General features: G+C 38.0%; 1 protein-coding gene across 7 annotated transcripts in view; it reads right to left on the bottom strand.

Annotated features, from left to right (window-relative positions):
* The window catches only part of LOC121730977 (cAMP-specific 3',5'-cyclic phosphodiesterase), a 474,096-nt gene that overhangs the window by 18,585 nt on the left and 433,140 nt on the right, over positions 1 to 22,371 (bottom strand). For all 7 annotated transcript variants that reach the window (XM_042120243.1, XM_042120240.1, XM_042120239.1 and 4 more), the window contains one exon: positions 3,885 to 3,978. In XM_042120243.1, coding sequence (XP_041976177.1) covers positions 3,885 to 3,978 — 94 coding nt within the window. The remainder of the gene's footprint in view (positions 1 to 3,884; positions 3,979 to 22,371) is intronic.

Here is a 22,371-nt window from a genome sequence, read left to right as displayed (position 1 = left end):
TTCCAGTAGACCAAACTGTAAATCTAAACCATTCTCGAATCTCCACGAACACACACAAAAAATTTCATCAAAATTGGTCCAGTCGTTTAGGAGGAGTTCAGTCACATACACACGCACACAAGAAATATATATATTAAGATAGATAAGAAGATAAGATAAGACAATATTAATACGACCAAATTACTTGGGTCCCAATTCTGCCTATGAATCAATTTTTTATTACTTAGTACATTAGGATTTATATTTCATGAATATTTAAGTATTCTTCGTGTTAACTTATTCAAGTAGCCCTGGCCTGACCATGGAATGGACTAGTTTCTGTCCTTCATAAGTTTCTACACTACTAAGTTAAACACACTAAACACAAGATGGAGTATGGAGAATCTGTCAAAAAAGTTGTGGATAGCCTATCCGCCACTTTATCATCAGGAAGTGGTGAAACAGGCCCTAAGTTAAATCTTTACGTTTATTATTTAATTTGTCGCTTCTTTTTTTTTTCGCTTTCGCTGATTAACAGACTTGATTTAACAGTTAAAATACAGTATTTCTATAAGTTTTAATGCCCAACATGTAAGATCATTTCAATTATAATCTAATGTTGGAGCTAGATTTTTGTTTTTTAAGTATTTTTAAATAATCCAACTCAAACCCGCGACAGTTTTGTGATTTTTGCTGTAAAAGGTTTAGAATATCACCTGTTTATGGATTGTATTGACGTCTTAACGGTTTTAAAAAAAATACAATGTACTGTTGAGAAAGTCGTCTATTCAATGTTGGAATTACTTTTTACCACTTTAATATGAAATAGTTGAGTAAAAAAATATGTAACTCGGCAAAATTTTTGAGAAAAATTGCTGTTAATTTCGGCAACTTGGAGCTGTAATTCATAAAAAGAAAACGACAGAAATAATCTATAGATAAAATTCTATCCAATTCGAGAAAAAAGAAAAAAAAGAAAAGCAAATTGTGTCAAAAAACACGATTCAAAACAACCTTAATCTCACATTAGCCTTGCGGCGAGTAATATAATGTGAGATTTAGGTTGTTTTGAATCGTGTTTTTTAGCACAATTTGTTTTGTTCTAATTTCGGCAAAATTTCGTATACGGACTCTTAAACAGTACTATTGTTACGGTACATGGTATACGGACACGTGGTGCCATCTAGCGACAAACCAGCGAAACTTACCGAGGGAGCACAGGCAACATAAATCCCCTACTCAATACTAGATGGCATGAGGTGCGCAAGTACATACTCGATCCTTCTAGAAAGGTCCAATGTTTGTTTACGTGTTTACCGTTTATTTGTTTGCGTGTTTACGTGTTTTAATTTAGACCTTATGACTGAGTCCATAAGGTCTAAATTCAACTTACTGCACTTATCGTAAGGACGGCAGTTTTATTGTGGTACATGCTCGAGCCTCCTAGAAAGTTCCCACGGTTGTTTACTTGTTTACGTGAATCGGGAACTTTCTGGAATTCGTCTCGCCATATAAAAAGCCGCAGGCAGGCCCGGCGAGTCAGTTTGGTTCGAGCGATCATCAAGGCGATTTCGGAGTGACAACAAGTGATCAATAGCGAGTGAACCAGTGAAACCTTCGTCTTGGCTACGACCTAGGACAGTGATAGTGCTTAGTGATTGGACCTAGTGATTAGTGTTTGGACTTAGTGCTAAGTGTTGTGACCTAGTGTTTAGTGCAGTGTTAATAAAGTCTTCAAGAGAGTCACCAGGTCTTTCTCTCCAAATCCTCGAACCCTAGCACGTAACACTATCATAATTATATTCTGTGCCCAAAGGCCCTGTCTGAAAGAATTTAAAATTGGAATACTTAATAAAGCAAATTCTTGTTTAGACTGTACTAATAACTGTTAAATATTGACGTTGTCCCTTCCCTAGTCCCGAAGTTACGCTAGTATTTTGTTGCCAAAAATTTTCCCGCATTGAATCGCAATTTGTATCCATCTTGGTGTTTATATTTTGGCATAATCTTATTCTTCTGCTTATGTTTATAAGGATCATATTTGAAGGCTATATATTGTTAATTACATGGATTAATAAATTTATTTTGGCCAAAAACTCTTAAAAATTATATTTAAGAGTTAATCAAGGGTATTTATACCCTTGAGTAACGCTTAAATATTATAATTTTCACGAAGATAAAGCCAAAAATATTCGGAGTTATTTCTGAATAGCTCTAATGCACGTTTTTGCTCCGAAATTATGCATTTTAGATTAACGGGAGTTTTTAAATCTTGACAAAGTTTTTCCATTAACATTATGATTGAAATATCTATGAAATATCTTAAGGCATTACATGAAATACTAAATACACAAAAATCTTTATACCTACATATCTATTATCTATATACATAATACAATACATACATCATTTATAACTAATAACTGTAGAAATGAAAATTCTGTACTTACATTAAAAATATTCAAAAAATAATAAGCTGGGGGTGTCACTACATCTCTATAGAAGCCAAAAATGTGGTTAGTTTTTTGGTCTGTCTGTCTGTCTGTATATTTGTTCCAGCATCACACGAAAACTACTGATTTTGAATGTGGTTTTCGCAGATAAGTATAATTATTTGCCTTGATCCAACTTAACATCTGGTGTATAAATTCTCTCTCTGTCTGCCTGTTTGTCTGTCTGTCTGTCTGTCTGTCTGTATGTATGTAATATATTCTTTACAAATAAAGAACTACATTACAACTACAAATAATCTATATGGCAAAACAATGTTTGCCTGGTCAGCTATTTATAATAAGAATCACGTTACTGGCCATGCTTAGGCTAAAATTATATTTCAATTCGGTACGATTTTCTTAGGAACGCGTTAAAAATATCTCTTAAATCTTAATAGGTGATTCATTATCTCATTTATTATTTTTTAACACAATATTACGTTAACAAGTCATTAACATTTATCACATTTTATTGACCTCGGTAACCTATCATTTGACTGGTATCGCTACGAAACGCGTAGCGAAGAGGGTTAATGAAGGGGGTGAAAATTACTGTAACATAACCTTCTAATAAATACTGTAAAATTAGAAAAATGTTTAGTAGTAAATGTAGACGTGTCTAATGTCTATATACTTTATCCGTGAAAAATTATTATCGAACATAATATTGTCCTATGGATAAACTACTGTTTATCCACTTTGACAATTTGCTACTGTTCAAACACAGTATACTACTGTACTGGAACAGTATAGTATACTGTGACAATATACCTACTACTGTTCTAGTATGTAATAACAACAAACCGTTATACATTATTATTCACTCTTCAGTTAGATTAGATGACCCTCTGAAAACATTACCTAGCTATGTCTTTTTGGTGTTGTATATCTCTTTAAAGGAAATATTGTAAATACAAAATCCTTAATAAATTTTCAACTAAATACCTAGAACCCTAAGGGCCTGTTTCACCACTTCCTGATAAGGCTATCCACCAATTAACTTGACAGATCAAGTATGGAGAATATTATGTCTAAAAAGTTGTGAATAGCCTATTAGGCATTTTATCAGAAAGCGGTAAAATAGGCCCTAAAACTACTAAATACCTATAATTCAAAGTATATATAATATGGCGGACGTGAGATTGAGAAAACTATATTGTTGCACAAATATTTGCAAATTGTTATAGTCTATCAAAAAAGCGAAGAAATTAAAAAGTGGCAACATCGTACTGTCATCCCTTTTTTCTTAGATTGATTTGAAAGGGATAACACTACGATGTTGCCACTTTTTAATTTCTTCACTTTTTTGACAGACCATACATTGCCACGTTAACTTATCCAACTTTAGAACTTAGAAGTTCCATACGTATGTATCCATAATCTATACATGCAATATAAAAAAAAAACACATACCCAAGAAAGTAGAACAGATGTACTCCGAGATCTGGTTGCCGGACTTGCTTGACTCCGAGAAGTGACTTAGCTCCTTGTTCAGCATCCGTTTGAACTGAAAATGCAGAAGCTCGAGTGAGTTGGCCATCTTCGTCGCGTGGCGCTTCAGCCACTTAGGCGGGTACTGCACGCTCGTCTTATCGCACACACGCATTTCACTTTCAAAAAAAGAATTCCAAATAAAAAACACAAGAAACGTCCGCTAGTCGTGAGCGCTATCAGTGAACTGAAGTACAGTGAAGCATTGCGCCTTGCGGGCGGCGCTAGGCCTACGTCATCGACGCGTGCCGTTTGCCGTTTGAATCAGCTGTTATGAAACTTCTTCCCTTTGTATTTCAGCACTGAAGGAGTGCGGTTTACGTGTAATTCGAGGGAAACCTGCGCATGTCCGTAATTCATTGGGGTGACGTGTTTCTAGCGAAAAGTTTCTATGACGTCCGAATTGTGAAAGCTTCTACGAAAGTTGCTACGAATTTCCGTCTGAATTTCATTGAGGTTTTGCTTTATTGATATCATAGACTAAGGAAAATGTATATTTACTCTATGGTACATTTATTTTCACCAGTACAAACCTCATTATGCTTAATATTATGTTTATAAAAGATACAGTTTCTTTTGTCATAAGTACTGGTTTTCAGATATCACTGGGAAAATTTGTTTGAACCAGCCTGCATCGGCTTAATTTCAGCTGGGCAGGCTATTGTGGTTGCTGGTTTAATCTGGTTTAAATCTAGCTCGTCTCGTTGTGAGACGTCCTTTTAATTGGCTTAAGTGGACATTGCAAACTGCGTTATGCAACTATCAATTTGGACAAAGAGAAGTGAGGAAAATGAATATGAAATATTATATTACGATAGTCAACTTTATTATAGGTATCCTTTTGTCCTTGATGCCTCACTCGAACATTCGAATATTATGTAATATTAATTGAATATAAAATTAATATATAAAAAAAAAAAAACGAATTTAACTCGTCGATCGTGGAAAAACGAGACACAATAGAATTTCTATTGTGCCTCGGTCGCCGGTGACCGTATGGGGCTTGATAAATTAAAACGGATTTCCGTTAAATTTGAAGTAAAAGGGCCTTCGGTACAGACGTTGTGCACTTTTTTGTGATGGGTATAAAAATGTTGGACACGATCGAAAGTTAGTACTTAAGTCGGAGTGAGAGAAGACTCTCGGCGTTGCCAGGGAGAGTAAGGTACTATGTCTCTGGGACTGCAGACGTTGCGAGAGAGAAAGGAATAAGTAAAATCCGCCCTCCAAAAGTGCTGAAATGATCGAGACCATTCTTTAGGTCACAGCACACATATCAACTCGGAAAACGATCGGCACCGTATCGCCTCGAGCCGTTCAATATTGTTTGTATGAAACTCCCTACTGCAACGCACACTAAGCGGAACCGTAACGTATAGTCTGTCAAGAAAGTGAAGAAATTAAAAAGTGGCAACATCATAGTGTCATCCCTTTCAAATCAATATATGATGTTGCCACTGTTTAATTTCTTTACTTTCTTGACGGACTATAATCGCCTCGTCTCGGAAGGGGACAACGGTCGGCGAGCCGTAGGCGAGGCGTCGTCGCCTAGCCGTAGCCGAGTTGACGTACCTAGGCGCTACTGATACGCTTTGTCAAAACGCGCATACGTTAGGTTTATGCCTGGTTGACGCCTGGTTGACGGCGAGGCGAAGGCGATACGGTGACGATCCCTTTCCGAGTTGATTGTGCTGTGACCATTTACCTATTAGACATAGGTTATACGGTCAGTCTGGCATCAGTTCAGTCCGTCACTCTGGTCCAGACTGACGAGAGAATGATCGTGTAACCATTTGATTGACGGACTGATCATTTTTTATTGTGTACTTGCCGGTCATCATTCTGGCGTCCGCGTCAGTCTCAGACTGATGGACTGAACTGATGCCAGACTGACCGTGTAACCGTACCTTCGATTAACCGTAACCGTACGTGTAAGCGACGGCCTCAGTAAAATTCCGGTGATCATGGACACCATTTAGCTATAATACCGATAATGGGCTAACAAAACAACGAGCATCACGCAGGATCCTCGTTCTCGTTCATGTAAACATTGGATAATGTCAACAGTCCTAGGTATTAAGGTAATAATATTATTGTTAATGTCCTATCTTTACCCTGAATATCGCATCCGGTCTACAGTTTGTACGGGAAAACACAATAACAATTGGTTTTGTTAGTCCATTTTCCATTTTCAATGAACCTGTGACGTCATGAAAAAGTTTTCAAAGCGTTCCATTGTTCCTATGGGTTTATCCACATTACGGTTGTATAACTAAAGTTTTAATGAAATGACTAACATTTTTCTCCTTATTTGTAGCTTCCTACTATCAGCCTAAATTACAAACGCTTATTCCCGATTCCACGTTTTTCACAGTGTGGCTGGTCAGTTGTCAGGCGTTTATTCTAATACTGTCTTTGCTATAATATTCATCATATATAAAAATTGCTAAAGTGCTTGCTTTTGATGATGTTTGGTATGAGAATATTTTGGGTCGCGTATACCTACACAGAATAGCTGTTCAGTGTTCTTCAAAGAAAATGTGCAGTTTCACGCAAACTAGTTTCGGCAATATCTATTATTATGAATTATCTAATACATATTATAATATTTTGTAACGCCTCTGTGGTTTAGTGGTATAGAGCGCGCCTCTTGACTCGGAGGTCATGGGTTCGATTCCCGCGTTATGAGAGGTGCCCCCACTGGGTTATGAGAGTAAAAGAATAGAGAGTGCTCTTCTTTACTGCGCACACACTTGGGCACTATAAAATTACTCCTGCGTAGCTGGCCTGGTTTCAATGAAACCGGCCACCGTCACTGAAACCGGTGTGGAAGCTATTATTATAATATTTTAATGATAGTGTATGTAAGGTTGGTTTTATATACGCATATAATTTCAGCCTTACTGAATCGTCAGTAAGCTGGCGATACACTAATTACACTTCACTATCCTACCTTGACACATTTCTGTTTTATCCCTGTGTGTAGGAAGTCGCGAGGTTGTCCGATAACCATCTTGCGGGTCGTTGATGATATCGCGAGATGCGGGCGCAATGTTACATAAACGATAACCATCTAATGGCACTTGGACTACGAATCGTTATTTTAATTGTGGTTTTGAAGGCTTCGGTTTGTGGCGACTCTGTCGCAACTGTAGTTTAAGTTTTATAATGTATAGATAGCAACACTAGATAATTTGTTTAATGTTGGCCATCTGCAATTATTATGTTGGCAATACTGCCACGCTTGGCGTCACGTCTTGGCTTGGCGTCACAGAACAATAATAATGATACACATAGACAGTCGTTACAGATTTTGAAAGTGATTAGTGAAACAAGTACGTTAACAACTTTTGTGGACTTTTGTGAATTGTAATGTACCAATTTAGAACTGTTGCACGGAATACTGAACACGTTTAATAAAATTAGTGGTGTGATTATGTAAAGAAGACTTTTCTTTTGCCCTATCACCCCAAAGTGGTGACCGCCTTCGTTAGTCAAGCCTACTTTTCCGGCACTGGTGATACCTAACTCCTGGCTCAATTGCTACACACGACGCTTCCATTCGGACTTCGGGAACAGGAACTACACCTGCCCGCTACACTCCGTGCCTCGGCGTTAGCTGTAAAACGTGCGGGCGAAGCCAATTTTCGCCGACGCAAACAGGACCATTTCACCGGAATTTCCAAGGCATTTGACTCGAGAAATTAATTTTCTGCAAAGTTCTACGTTTTCCTAGCTGAAACACATCAATCCAGTCATTCTCAGCAGAATTTGGAAAAAAATCTGTGAAGCATTCAGGAAGTTTCAGACTGGTCGCGCCATCTTTCGGTGTCTATTGAAACTTTCTCCTCGGCAATCGACGGCATCGGTACGTCTGTCATCCTATCTGACGTCTGTCATCCTATCTGACGTCTGACATCTGTCAAAGACTCGAAAACGTAAACAAACACTCGTGAAAAAGTGCAAAGTGTTTTTCGACTTCTGTTTTCACTTTTAATTATGTTTTTTTAGGAAATTACAGTGAGTATTCAGTTTTAAGTTACAACAACATTATTTCGGTAAGCTTTTTTTGATATTTTACTTATTTAACGAATTATTATCGGAGTTGTTATAGCTCGAAACTAACTTTTGTTTTCTAACGTTATACTCATATTTTTCCTCATTATTTGCCGCATTTCGGTGAGGGTACGCTTTCTACCTTAATTTGTTGTGTGTTTTCGTGGTTTTTGCCTGATTTATATTATGTTTTGGTTTTCGGATATTTCACAAACTAACCCCCGGTTTCTGAAAGGTCTGTCAAATCACTGATCAACTAACACTGCTGTTAATTTAGCATGGATGTCAAATCAGTTTGAGTTTCTGATACATTAATCAGCCGAAAATTAACTAATCTATGATCATTTTTAATTTGACTAGCGATTTGTTTATTTTCGTTCATTGTTTCACTATTAACTATCAAAAATGCAAATTAAATGTCAAAAGAAGGTATTACAGACTGTCTCAAAAATGTTCTGGGAATTTCAAATCTGATACTTTTTGAAACATTGATCAGACGAAAATTAACTAATCTGTGATCATTTTGATTTGACATGCGATTTGTTCATTTGTCAGAATTCCGAATTTCAATTTTTCAGACGATATCGAATCCTAAATTCTTCTTCATTATAGAAATGAAATTGATTATAATATACATTTTTTTCAAATAAAACGAGTACTGCAAATAAACAGTTTATTTGCATAATCAACGTATTTCTTACGAATTTTTATTAAAACTTCATAATAAATGTGTTTACGAACCTTATAGTAACGTAGTTTCAAAGAGAAAATGTAGATTCACATAAAAAATAAATTGAATTCATTAGTTAATTCACCCGCAATTACCGATTAGTTGACACAGCTTTTGACAAACCTTTAATCTATGATCACGGCTTGACAAGCGATTCGGAAACCTAAAATGGCGGTTGACATATCATTCTCGAGTCAAATTGAACATCTACCATCAACTGACGCGCTGATCAAATTAAACTAACTAACCGTGCTTCTAGCAACCCAATTGTTACTTGACAAGAGATTTAACAGGCGATTAGTTAATTTTAGTGTTGATCAGCCTTTCAGAAACCGGGTGATAAGTTTTGTTTTTACACTGTTTCGCTGTAAATATTACATTTTGTTTGCCTTACCCGCTAACTATATTAACAGGCAAGTTTGCCAGTGGTTTTGGATATTATTATTATTATTTATTTATTTTTAACATAATTTGGTAAACCTAATTGTAAAACTTAATTTTATTTTTTTTTCTCCAAAGGTGTTACTCTTTTTTGAAAAATTGTTTATTGGTGTAACTTATAGCTACTTATACTTACTTACTAACTATATTTTTGTATCAGCGTTGCCACACCAAATTTTTAAAAACTAATTTTGGGTTCATTTGGTTTTGTTTTTCTGCACTGCATGTCTGTGATCTTTGGTTGTGGTTTCTAATAATTACTAACAATGGCTGAAACTCCTCAAGATATCATTCTTCGTTTGGAGGCCGAGAAGGCAGCTTTACAGCAACGGCTAGAACGCCAAAACAAACCGGAAATTTGCAAAGTCTCCATGAAGCTCCCTCCATTTTGGCCGAACAAGCCTAAAGTTTGGTTTGCTCAAGTAGAGGCTCAATTTGAGCTCTCTGGAATCAAATCCGATACCACGATGTTCAATTACATCATTTCGCAGCTCGACCAGAAATTAGCTGGAGAGCTGGATGATATTATCACTGCTCCTCCAACCGACGGTACCAAGTACTTGAAACTGAAGGAGGAATTAATCCGACGTCTTTCAATGTCCGAAGAACAACGGGTACGCCAACTTGTCGGAGAGGAAGAACTAGGCGACAGGAAACCCTCTCAGTTTCTTCGGCACCTCCGCTCCCTCTCGATCAATGCCCTCACAGACGAGAGCATTCTGAGACAGTTGTGGATGAGACGCCTACCCCAGCAAGTACAGGCTATTTTGGTCTCACAGACTGACCTGACTCTAGAGAAACTGGCAGACCTGGCCGACAAGATCATCGAGATTGCCGGGCCATGCAAAGTTTTTTCTTGCTCTTCGCCGGCTTCATCATTTTCTTCTACTGTGTTTGACACACTTCTGGCAAGGGTTGACGAGCTTAGTAAGCAGGTTGCTTCCTTAACTCACCAGAGGTCTGGATGTTCACGCAGCCGCAACGCATCTGCTGGTCGTCGCTCTCGCACTTCGACACCTGGTGCTCCCGTAAAAATGTGTTGGTACCATAAAAAATTCAACACCAAGGCAGCCAAATGCATCCAACCTTGCAGCTGGTCAGCGCCGCAGGGAAATGGCAGCAACAGTCAGTAGAGGCGGCCACTGATTGTTACCAACCCAGCCGCCAGACTAGACTCTTTGTCACTGATCAGAAGTCTAAGCACCAGTACCTCATCGACACTGGCTCAGACCTCTGCTGTTTCCCTCGGCGGCTTCTTAAAGGTCGGTTTACTGATAATGAGTACAACCTCAGCGCTGCGAACGGTAGCTCAATCAAGACGTACGGAAGTATTTCCATGCATCTGAACTTGGGCCTTCGTCGCGACTTCCATTGGAATTTTGTCATCGCTGACGTTAGTACTCCTATCATTGGTTCTGACTTTCTTAGTTACTATAACCTTTTGCCAGATTGCCGACTCAAGCGTCTTGTCGACGGGAATTCTAAATTATTTGTGTCTGCTGTCACGGCTCAGGTTTCACAGGACAGTGTCAAGGCTGTAGCCTGCAACGACTCAGTTTTTACACAGGTGCTCGCTGAGTTTCCTGAGATCACACGTCCTCCTGGCTTACCCCGAGTTGTGAAGCACAACACCGTCCATTTCATCCAAACTACTGATGGTCCTCCTGTATCGTATCGTCCTCGCCGTTTGGCTCCACACAAACTTATTTCTGCCAAAAAGGAGTTTGAGGACATGATGAAATGCGGGATCACAAGGCCATCTAAAAGTGACTGGGCCGCTTCTTTGCAGATGGTGCTCAAGAAGGATGGCTTGTGGCGACCTTGTGGCGACTACCGGGGCTTGAATGCCAGGACTGTCCCGGACAAGTATCCGGTTCGTCACATCAATGATTTTACGCACAATCTTTCTGGTGCCAAAATTTTCAATACCCTCGACCTGGAAAGCCTATCATCAGATTCCCGTCTTTAAGGACGATATTCCGAAGACGGCCATCGTGACTCCGTTTGGCCTCTTCGAATTTCCTTACATGACCTTTGGTCTTCGTAATGCTGGTCAGACCTTTCAGAGATTTATCGATGAGGTCACACGGGGTCTCGATTTCTGTTTTCCATACATCGATGATATTTTGGTCTTTTCACCAGACGAGGATACTCACAAGAAGCACCTACGCACTCTGTTTGGACGCCTCCAAGAATATGGAGTGATTTTAAACCCGTCCAAGTGCGTCCTTGGCGCCAGCGAGGTAGTGTTCCTCGGCTATTCCATATGCGCCGATGGCACGCGCCCACCCCAGGACCGTATTCAGGCCCTGATAGATTTTAAGCCTCCTGAGGATGCCCAAGGAATGCGCAGGTTTCTTGGCATGCTCAATTACTACAGGCGTTTTATCCCTGACGCCGCAAAATTTCAGGCTCCGCTTATCGAGACTTTGGCCGCTACCAAGAGTAAGGGTTCCAAACCATATCCCTGGACGCCTGAACTGCTGAAGAATTTCGAGGACTGTAAGAAAAGCCTTTCAGACGCGACAATCCTTCACCATCCTGTTGCTGATGCACCCTTAGGTTTGTTTACCGATGCATCAAGCCTTCATGTCGGTGCTTGCCTCCAACAGTTGGTTAACGGAAATTGGGTCCCACTTGCTTTCTTTAGCAAGAAGTTGACCCCTAAACAGTGTGAGTGGCCGGCTTATTACCGCGAACTTTTGGCCGTGTACGAAAGTGTACAGCATTTTCGACACGTTGTGGAAGTCCAACACGTGACAATTTTCACTGACCACAAGCCATTGCTGTACGCTTTCGTACAACGTCACGAGAAGCTTCCCCCACCACAACTTAACCAACTGTCTTTTATTAGTCAGTTTACGACGGACATTAAATATATACGAGGCGAGGACAATATTGTCGCTGACGCAATGTCTCGGGTAGAAGCCATTTCCTTAGAGCAAGAATATGAGGCTCTTGCCGCTTCCCAAGGAGCAGACGAGGAGTTGACCCAATTACTTGGCAATTCTAGTCTTAATTTGGTAAAATTACGCGTACCTGGCACAGGCTACTCCCTGTTTTGCGATCTTGCGACCGGCAAGCCTCGGCCGTATGTACCCCGTGACTTGCGTCGCACGATATTCAACAAACTACATAACCTGAGTCATCCTAGCATTAGGGGCTCAGCTCGTCTCGTAGCTGACCGTTACGTGTGGCCCTCCATAAACAAAGATTGTAGAGAGTGGGCCCGCACTTGCGAAGCTTGTCAGCGTTGTAAGATATCTAGACATGTTTCTGCTCCCTTAGGCACCTTCGACACTCCATCCGGTCGGTTCTCTCACATCCATATGGATATTATTGGACCGTTACCGATTTGCTCTGAGTATCGCTACTGCCTTACAGCAATCGAACGGGTTACTAGGTGACCTGAAGTCTGGCCTATGCGTACCATCACAGCCGAAGAAGTTGTTGACATTTTTACAAGGGAGTGGATACCTCGTTTCGGCATTCCGTCGATTATAACCACGGATCGCGGTACTCAGTTTGAGTCCGACCTGTTCTGTCGTCTCTTGCAGAATTTCGCTGCGAAACGCATTCGTACAACGACCTTCCATCCGAGCGCCAACGGAATGATAGAGCGCGTCCACCGCCAATTAAAGGCATCCCTAATGTGCCATGGCAATTCCTGGATCAAGGCTCTTCCGCTCGTCTTACTTGGAATAGGCTCGGCTTTCAAAGAAGACTTGAAGGCCACAGCTGCTGAAATGGTTTACGGTGAAACCCTTCGTCTTCCTGGAGAAATACTGGTTCCAGTGGCTGAATCGAACAAATTCGAGGACCCTGCCGACTTTGTGGTGAAACTCCGGAGCCACATGGCATCCATCCGACCCGTTCCAGCTTCACGACACTCGGTTCCATCTACATTTATTTTTAAAGACTTGGCTACTTCTTCGCACGTATTTTTGCGAGACGATACTGTCCGTCGCCCCTTACAGCCCCCTTACAATGGTCCTTATCAAGTCCTTGAACGGGCCACTGACGGCAAAACTATCACCATTGATGTTAAGGGCAAGACCGTTGTTGTCAGCGTCGACAGACATAAACCAGCCTATGTCGACAATTCTCCAACTTTAGATTCTTCACCACCGACTTCTCCGATATCTCAGCAACCATCTCCAAACACAGCAGTTTCTGTTCCTACATCTTCCACAAATAAATTAGCACCATCTCCAAACACAAATCAGCCTAAATAGCCGTACACCACAAGGTCTGGCAGACGTGTACGTTTTAAAAAGTTCGACGATTATTATGCTTAATTATTAATAGTAACCTTTCAATTTCGTCGGGTTACCTTTCTCCGTGGGGGGGGGGGTGGTGTGGCGACTCTGTCGCAACTGTAGTTTAAGTTTTATAATGTATAGATAGCAACACTAGATAATTTGTTTAATGTTGGCCATCTGCAATTATTATGTTGGCAATACTGCCACGCTTGGCGTCACGTCTTGGCTTGGCGTCACAGAACAATAATAATGATACACATAGACAGTCGTTACAGATTTTGAAAGTGATTAGTGAAACAAGTACGTTAACAACTTTTGTGGACTTTTGTGAATTGTAATGTACCAATTTAGAACTGTTGCACGGAATACTGAACACGTTTAATAAAATTAGTGGTGTGATTATGTAAAGAAGACTTTTCTTTTGCCCTATCACCCCAAAGGTTTAACGCTAGTGTGGTCCTTTTATGGTTCTATTTTGATGACCTCTTGTGGGTCGTACAGTTCAAAGACTGTATAAGACTATAGTCTTATACAGTCTTTAAACTGTACGAACCACAAGATTAACATTCTTTATAAGGAATTGTGGTTTTAAAGCTTAAAAGACTATAAGGATAGTCTTCGGACCTTTTATGGTTATAATATTGATAACCTTTTTTGTGGGTCTTACTGCAGTTTAAAGACTTAATTAGACTTCGATTTTAAATAATTTTGGTCTTTAAGGATTAGGTTTAGCTGTAGGTATATTTTATGGTCATAATATGACTATAAAATATACATGTATAGTATCAATATAATATTATTATATTGATACTATACAGTGTACTAATAGGAAGACAAAGGGAAACAAAATATTATGGTAACTAAAAATTATTAATTTACACGTTAATTCATGAAGACCTAAGCGGCCGCATCCGGCCGCGATAACAATAGATAAGCTATTGTGTCTCGTTATTCCACGATTAATTAAAATAATATATCTGTAGTCACATTGATAATTATGTTTAAATGTTGTCTCACGGAAGACATTCTATGTCAAAGCAGAGGTTGATCAATGATTAAAATATTTAAAATAATTTAACAATTTTCCACTGAGAGTTCTTGGATACTTGCATAATACTTGTAATATTTTAAGGTCGGCGATTACGAAACATCTTAGAAGGCACGCATTTCAAATTTTATGTTACATTAAAAAGAATTTAGTATTCAAAATATGATATCACACACATGATATCTAAAAAAACATCTAATAATGATATTAACGCTTCATAAAATTTTTTGTAAAGTATAAACATAATGTGGATGCGAATATTATGCAGTTCTTTGAACCCAGAATGCAGTCGTTTAAATAATAAAGGAGCTGCTACATCTGCAGGCTGCATAACAACATTAGAAACGGGAAAGAATGGACATACTGACAGATTTTATTGATAAATTGGCTAACTGTTACTTTGTCTATTCTTTCGTAGAAAGAAACCGCTTCTATGGTGACCATGCTCAGCCTACTAAACTTAAATTAACTCTCTTCATAAATTGTACAATAGCTGTTTCGTAACATGCCTTTTTTTATTAAATAAGGGGGCAAACGAGCAAACGGGTCACCTGATGTAAAGCAACTTCCGTCACCCATGGACACTCGCAGCCTATGTCCACTTCAAGCACACCACACGGACTTCAACACACTACATAAAGTCCAAAGAAAGATATTATTCTCTTTCTACACACGAACCCATTTTATGGTTATCAAACAACGGTAAAGTATATTTAGATCTGCATGTCATCAACCACTAAAAGTACTCGGACAAACCACTAAAGCTGAAAGTAATCTTCCAGTCTATTCTTAGTCGAGTGGAAAAATTTACGTAATCTTAAGTGTCGCTAATTCAACCATTCACTTTTATTGTTGAACGCTATTCGAACCACAAAGATAATAAGCACTAGATAACTCCCGCGACTCCGTTCCGCCTAAATTCGTTTGTCGTGCGGGGGCTGTATATTTTCAAGGATGAAAAGTATCCTTCCCGGGACTCAAATTATCTTCATACCCAAAATCTGTTCAGCAGTTTAGGCGTGAAGAGATAACAGACAGACAGACACACTATCGCATTTATAATATTACTATGGACTATTATACCAATAGATTGCTTGCAGGATTTGCGCCAAAATTCATTTAACGGTAGTTTTTCCGGGATAAAACTATCCTTAGATGTTATGCAATGACAGCAACATGGAATAGCTTAAAAGAGGAGCAAAAATATTTTTATTAAGTCCCCCTTAAATCTTTGGCATGGGAGAGTTATCTACTAATGTGCTGTCTGGCTCAACTGGATAGGTATTAGATTCTCCCTGAAAACGTGTGTGAAATAACGTACATAGTGAAAAGGTCCGAGTACCGGAGATTTAAGCCAAAAAAGGCCGTTGACTTAATCCAATTTTCAAAGTGTTATCCCAATCGATCAGTACAGCTGTTGTCGAAACAAACAAGCTTTATTTTATTTATGCCCATTGTTCTGTGAATCGTGATCAATCGTGCACTTAAAATCCAGTTTCCAATAATTTACAACAAAAACATTTCATCTTTTTACTGGCAACAATGTTTAGCGAGAAAACGCCGTTAAAAATGTATTTCAGTTTAAATGTCTGTCGGAATACGAGGTTACCTACATCTAGAGTGATTCATGGCTTTCGGAGAAAGACGTCAAGCTTCGGAACAAGAATCAATCATCGGGAAAAGTCGTTAAATGAAAGGAAAAACATGCGCGCGAGTGTCGCTTTTTCTCGGAAGCGTTGTGACATTATGATCGCATTGAGGAAAACGAATTGTGTTTGATCTATTTATTGTTCTAAATGTTTCTTCTATTTACCTGCTTTTACTAATCTTTGAGCTTATGATAGGTAAAGCCACAATTTAAGACAAAAGCGAAAACCACAATTATTGTTTGGGTGTTTTTCTTAACCCTACTGGTTCTGCGGTTCCTACCTCGGTCGTAGGAACCGCAGACACAATAAATTTTCAATTATTGTTATGCGACAGCCGTGTGCCGCTTGGGTATTGATGGGTTAATAAGTGGTAGATTAGTAAAGTGATCCAACGTGCGATACGTTGGTAGATCACCGTATCCGGTACACAGTATTTTTTATATCGCGATCGGTATAAAGATTCGAAGGCACTAACGGTCTTCACATTGACCTTTAAACTTAATTGTCTTTTTGCTGTAGCAGTTTTAAATTTTAATGCAACATGTAAAACCCAGTGAGTCAGACACAGGTGACATGTACCCACTTTACATAAGTAGGTACTCCATGAATCATTTTACAGAAAACTGCCTGATTAGTTTTTAGACTAACACCGCAGTCCGCAGAAATCAGGTTAACCATACTTACTAATATTATGAATGAGAAAGTCTGTTTTCCTGTATCCTCTGACCTCTGACCTCTTCACACTTATGTCGATGAACCAATTATGATGAACTTTAATTATGATATTTTTAATCCCGCGATAACACATAGCACAAAATGTATGGATCCTGCGCAACGAATTTACCTATATCTGCCAATAATTTTCAAAACTACAGCTTAAAAAACTTTAAACTTATAAAAGTTCTTACAAATCCCTAATTTATGGTATAACTTGATTTATTCCAGTGTTATATTTAGTGATAAAGAATTGAGATTTATGATGTTTTTATAACGGCGTTTTTAGGTTACCTACGCAAGAACACAAAAAACCTAATACACGATTTTAAACCTGAAAATGTGGTTTTGATTTGAAATATTACTGGGTTTACATTGACACTATTGATATAATATTATCTAGCATTGGAGATGTATTTTATCTTTTTTGAAAACAACAAGATGCTTTATAGTTTAAAGACAACTAGCGACCGGCCCTGGCGTCGCACGGGTATAAAATATATAGCCACTGAAAAAATGATTAAAATCGATAGCCTATGATGCTTCATGTGGTCTACTTCTTATCTGTGCCAAATAACATAAAAATTGCTCCAGTAGTTCGCGAGATAAGCCCTTTCAAATAATTTCCCCCGTTTTTTTCCACATTCTCCTATTAGTCTTAGCGTGATAAAATATAGCCTATAGCCTTCCTCAATAAATGGGCTATCTAACACTTAAAGAATTTTTCAAATCGGACCAGTAGGTCCTGAGATTAGCGTGTTCAAGTTAGGTACCCCTTTCAAATAATTTTCCCCGTTTTTTCCACATTTTCCTCTATTTCTTCGGTCCTATTAGTCTTAGCGTGATAAAATATAGCCTTCCTCGATAAATGGGCTATCTAACACTGAAAGAATCATCTATCAATTTAATCTTTAAAACTACGCAAAATCCGTTGCGTAGTTTTAAAGATTAAAGGGAACAAAGGGACATGAGGGAAAAAAGCGACTTTGTTTTATAATAAGTATGTATTTCTATACACATTATAAAACAAAGTCGCTTGAGGTGTTGTATATTTCCATAAAGCAGATTCTAAAAATGTAATACGTATGTGACTAAACAGGATTTGATCCTTAACAAAATAGTTTTGTTATTAAGATTTTGTGTCAGATATAATATTGCTTACCAAGGCCAGAAGGATATTAATTATTATCTTTGAATTTTGTCGTTCGTAGTCGGGCAATCAACTTCAGCTTGACTATAGACTAGAATTTTTGCATGTATTTGCATAACGTGACAAGACATAATATTATCTCATAACCTACTTGAAAAGTGGGTATGTGCAACCAGTTTTTAGGTGTTTGTAAATTGTATCCATAGGATAAAAACAAGACTTCACCAAGACTTTTCTTTTCTGTCAGTCTGGCTGTAATCGGTCTATATTTTTTTCTTATTTATTATAGCTAGACAGATAAAAAATACTCAATAGTAAGTATATTTTCCTGTTGCAGTAGTTATTCCCAAAAATAGATAATAGGAAGGCTGTCATCCAACAAAATATGTCATGTCTTAGGCTACGTTTTCAGTTTTCACCGGGGCTGAGCTAAGCGTTGCGAAGAATGTGTTTGTGCGAACCAATAGAAACGCTTCATTTGCCAGACCACGTTTAGCGCAACGATTCTATTGGTTCTTGTAAAACACATTCCTCGCAACGCATCTTAGCTCATCTCCGGTGGAAACGCAGCCCTAAGTCTGGTTTCTGAAATTTTCTGACAAGAGGATTTTGGTTGGCAAACGTGAAAAAGTTAACCTATCAACATCGCTATTGAAAGGATAAACTTCTGTCAAAAACCTCGGAAATTTAGTGCTTTAAATACGAAATCCTTCGTGCGCGAGTCCTACTCGCAATGGTGTTTTCATCTACATTAGAAAACGGTTGCGGAGATAAAGTGAAACAAGTTGGCCATGACATATTCAGGTGACTAGACGTGTCATATGATGGATTGTCTACTACAGTGGTAATCAACCTTTTTTACCACAAACACGTTTTACCCTTGGTGTCGTGGCCCATGGGGCGCAACCAAAATAAATTTTGGGGTGAAAAATAACAATCATAATGAAGACGTGAGTGGATGAACACAATAAGTAACAGTAAAAAACTTGCCGATTTTTTGCATAGATGGAGACTTTAGGACCGGAAAAATTATTTGAAATAAAAAAACTGTGCATTAAATGTGTAGGCAGATATATTAGCTAGGTGTAGCTAACGTGTAGATAGGTTACAAGGTTTATTAAAATTATAAGGAAAAAATGAGTAAATGTCCGTATGTGCCAAAATGTTAGTTATCGTGTTCTTGCACTCACGTCTTGAATTTTTTACGGCTTTCATGACAGTGCAGCTGCACTGTTTTGTTAGGCACAACAAAATATTCAATTTCCCAGTCATCTTAAAACTATTCTATGTTTAACTTTCATGCGGACCATAAAAGCCCGGCGAGTCATAAGACTTCGGCGGGCCGCAGGTTGAGTATAGCTGGTCTATGTCTAGAGTACAACTAGTAATACGCAACATGTTGGTTTCAATAATTGGCAATGTCTTTGTTTTGCCATATTAGTTGTATCGTACGTGATTATATTGTATCTCCGCTTTATCAACTATCAAGACGTAAACAATATTTTTGTTACACGAATACTCCCGATTAAAGATTTATAGGCTTGCGTAATTTTGTGAGTATGCATATCTATCAACGTTTAAATATAAACCACTTACGGCAGTTCCCAATATTTGATCTATCTCTGGTTTGGCCCTACTAGAGATAGGAATAACTCACATTAGACATTAGAGACATATATTTTATGTCAATTGTGAGCTATTCCTATCTCTAGTAGGGCAAAACCAGAGATAGATCAAATATTGGGAACGGCCGTTACACTTTGTAACGTATTGTAGAACATGTTCTATATTACGTTACAAAGTGTAACGGTGTCATGCATGATGTCAATTATTATGAAGTCGAAGAAAATACGTCATACTGTCATACTTGTGATATTATAAGAGCGAAGTGTCTGTCTGTCTATTTCCTCTTCACGCCCAAATCGCTGGACCGATTTTACTGAAATTTGGTACTTTAAGTACCGGGAAAGGACATATTTTTATCCCGTTTAAAAATGTAGGTAAGTGGGTACCTGCGAAATTTGTCACAATGGACGGTCATCTATGATGATAGTTTGATTAAAAATCAGTGTTTCGCCCTATACCTGTATAATATAAAAAATGCGGATTTACTAATATTATAAATGCGAAAGTGTGTCTGTCTGTCTGTTACCTTTTCAAGCCCAAACCACTGAACCGATTTTGGTGAAAATCAATGAACACTTACTTGATGTGTAATAAAATATACTTTAATATTTATGACATTTTACCACCAAGAAGTTGACTGAAAGGGACGGGAGCCTCACGACGTAATAAACATAGGTAAACACTTCAATTTGAATGTTTATCTCTCCGTGATAAAGGCGGATACAATTTCAACGAAAGCTTTGCATCATTATCCTGTAAGTATCATTTCCTTCTTTCAAAGAATCATGACTGATTGTGATAATATTATAAAAGGAAAATAAAAGTTTAATTTAGTATAATTATTCTATACGTGCAACAAATATTTTTAAAACAACTATTTTTTAGAGTTTTGACCCACTAAAGCGCGTCTGATGAAGTTTTTTTTAAATATTAGTTGCGTCGTTTCACTGTAACGAGACTGCATCGAAAACGAATCGAAGCTGTATTAATGTACGATTCAAATACTTATTAGATTAGCTTTGTCTACACTGTTCGTTTTTTTGTTCATCAAGGGCATGCGTTATAGCGCAGTCAACATCGCACGTGAGGTATGCCCGCGACGCATTGACACTTTTCTTTCCAACGCGGGTGGATTTTGACGCATTCAATTATTGAATATGCCAAACGAAAGTTGAATAAAAAGATGATGACGAAAATTGAAGATGAAATTGCATAGTGTGGACATGGTGTGGACATAGCTATTCAGAATTCAGGAGGCCTACAGCGAAACCGTTTTGAGACTCAAACGATCGAATCGGAATGCCGCGTCCTGCTCTAATTAAAAAAAAAGGACGCGGCATTCTGATTCGTTTGTTTGAGTCTCAAAACGGTTTCGTGGTATGGCCCCAAGATACATACAGATGTGCGTAAGCGCAATTTTGTAGAAAAAGTCGGAGGGAATAAAAAGATGTTTAAAATATGAAAGCGAATTTCAACGAACTCCTCTTTCATGTGGCTGTGAAAATAAATATAGCGTAGTGTTCATTTGTTTATTGCGTTTCATTCACATGTAAACGCTTATTGAATGAATTTCCAGTTATAATTCGTGAATTAGGAATTCAACGTAAATCGATTTGAGATTAGAATAAAATACGCGTAGATTAATAAATAAATCCATACTAATATTATAAATGCGAAAGTATCTCTGTCTGTCTGTCTGTCTGTCTGTCTTGCTTTCACGCCAAAACTACTGAACCGATTGCAATGAAATTTTGTACACAGTTATTCTAGAGTCTGAGAAAGGACATAGGCTACATTTTGATGTGGGAAAATATCTTATTTCCATGAAAATATCGATGAAAATTTATTCGCATTGCGCAGGCCAGCGCTCATCCCGGGGGTCCTGGGTTCGAGTCCCGCAGGCGGAACAAGTTTTCAATGTTCCTGGGTCTTGGATGTGTATTAAAATAATATTTCAAAAATCTTAAATATATTTTATGTATAATATTATAAAAAATCCAGAAATATATCGATGCAATTTAGTTCTAATACGATTCAACAGATGGCGTTTTATTTTATTTTAGTTCTAATACGATTCAACAGATGGCGTTTTATTTTTTACTTAAATATATTTTATGTATCTATACTTCTATACTAATCCATACTAATATTATAAATGCGAAAGTATCTCTGTCTGTCTGTCTGTCTGTCTGTCTCACTTTCACGCCAAAAACTAATATTATAAATGCGAAAGTATCTCTGTCTGTCTGTCTGTCTGTCTGTCTCGCTTTCACGCCAAAACTACTGAACCGATTGTAATGAAATTTTGTACACAGATAGTCTAAAGCCTGAGAAAGGACATAGGCTACATTTTGATGCTGGAAAATATCTCATTTCCATGAAAATAACGATAAAATGAATTCCTACTGCTGTTTCAAAATATGAAACCAGATGGCGTTCTAAAATAAAGGAGTACGTGTACCATGTTGGCCTATTATTCCATGCAGAAATATAATTTATCGATGCAATGAACATTTTAGTTCTGATATATGACAACAGATGGCGTTTTATGTTTTACTTCATTGTAATATAGAATTAATCATACTTAATGTTTTTTTTTTATAATTTTTAATACGTTAGAATATTATGTTTAATAATATTATCACTTGGTATAATCTATCTTATCTATTCCTACTGCATTTCCAGATAACGCGGAGTGTACCGTGTTAGCCTATATTTCATTCAGAAATATCA

This window comes from Aricia agestis, chromosome 10 (genome assembly GCF_905147365.1).
Source record: "Aricia agestis chromosome 10, ilAriAges1.1, whole genome shotgun sequence".
Classification (NCBI taxonomy): domain Eukaryota; kingdom Metazoa; phylum Arthropoda; class Insecta; order Lepidoptera; family Lycaenidae; genus Aricia; species Aricia agestis.
The sequence above is the reverse complement of the archived record's forward strand: the minus strand, read 5'-3'. Positions and strand labels throughout refer to the sequence as shown.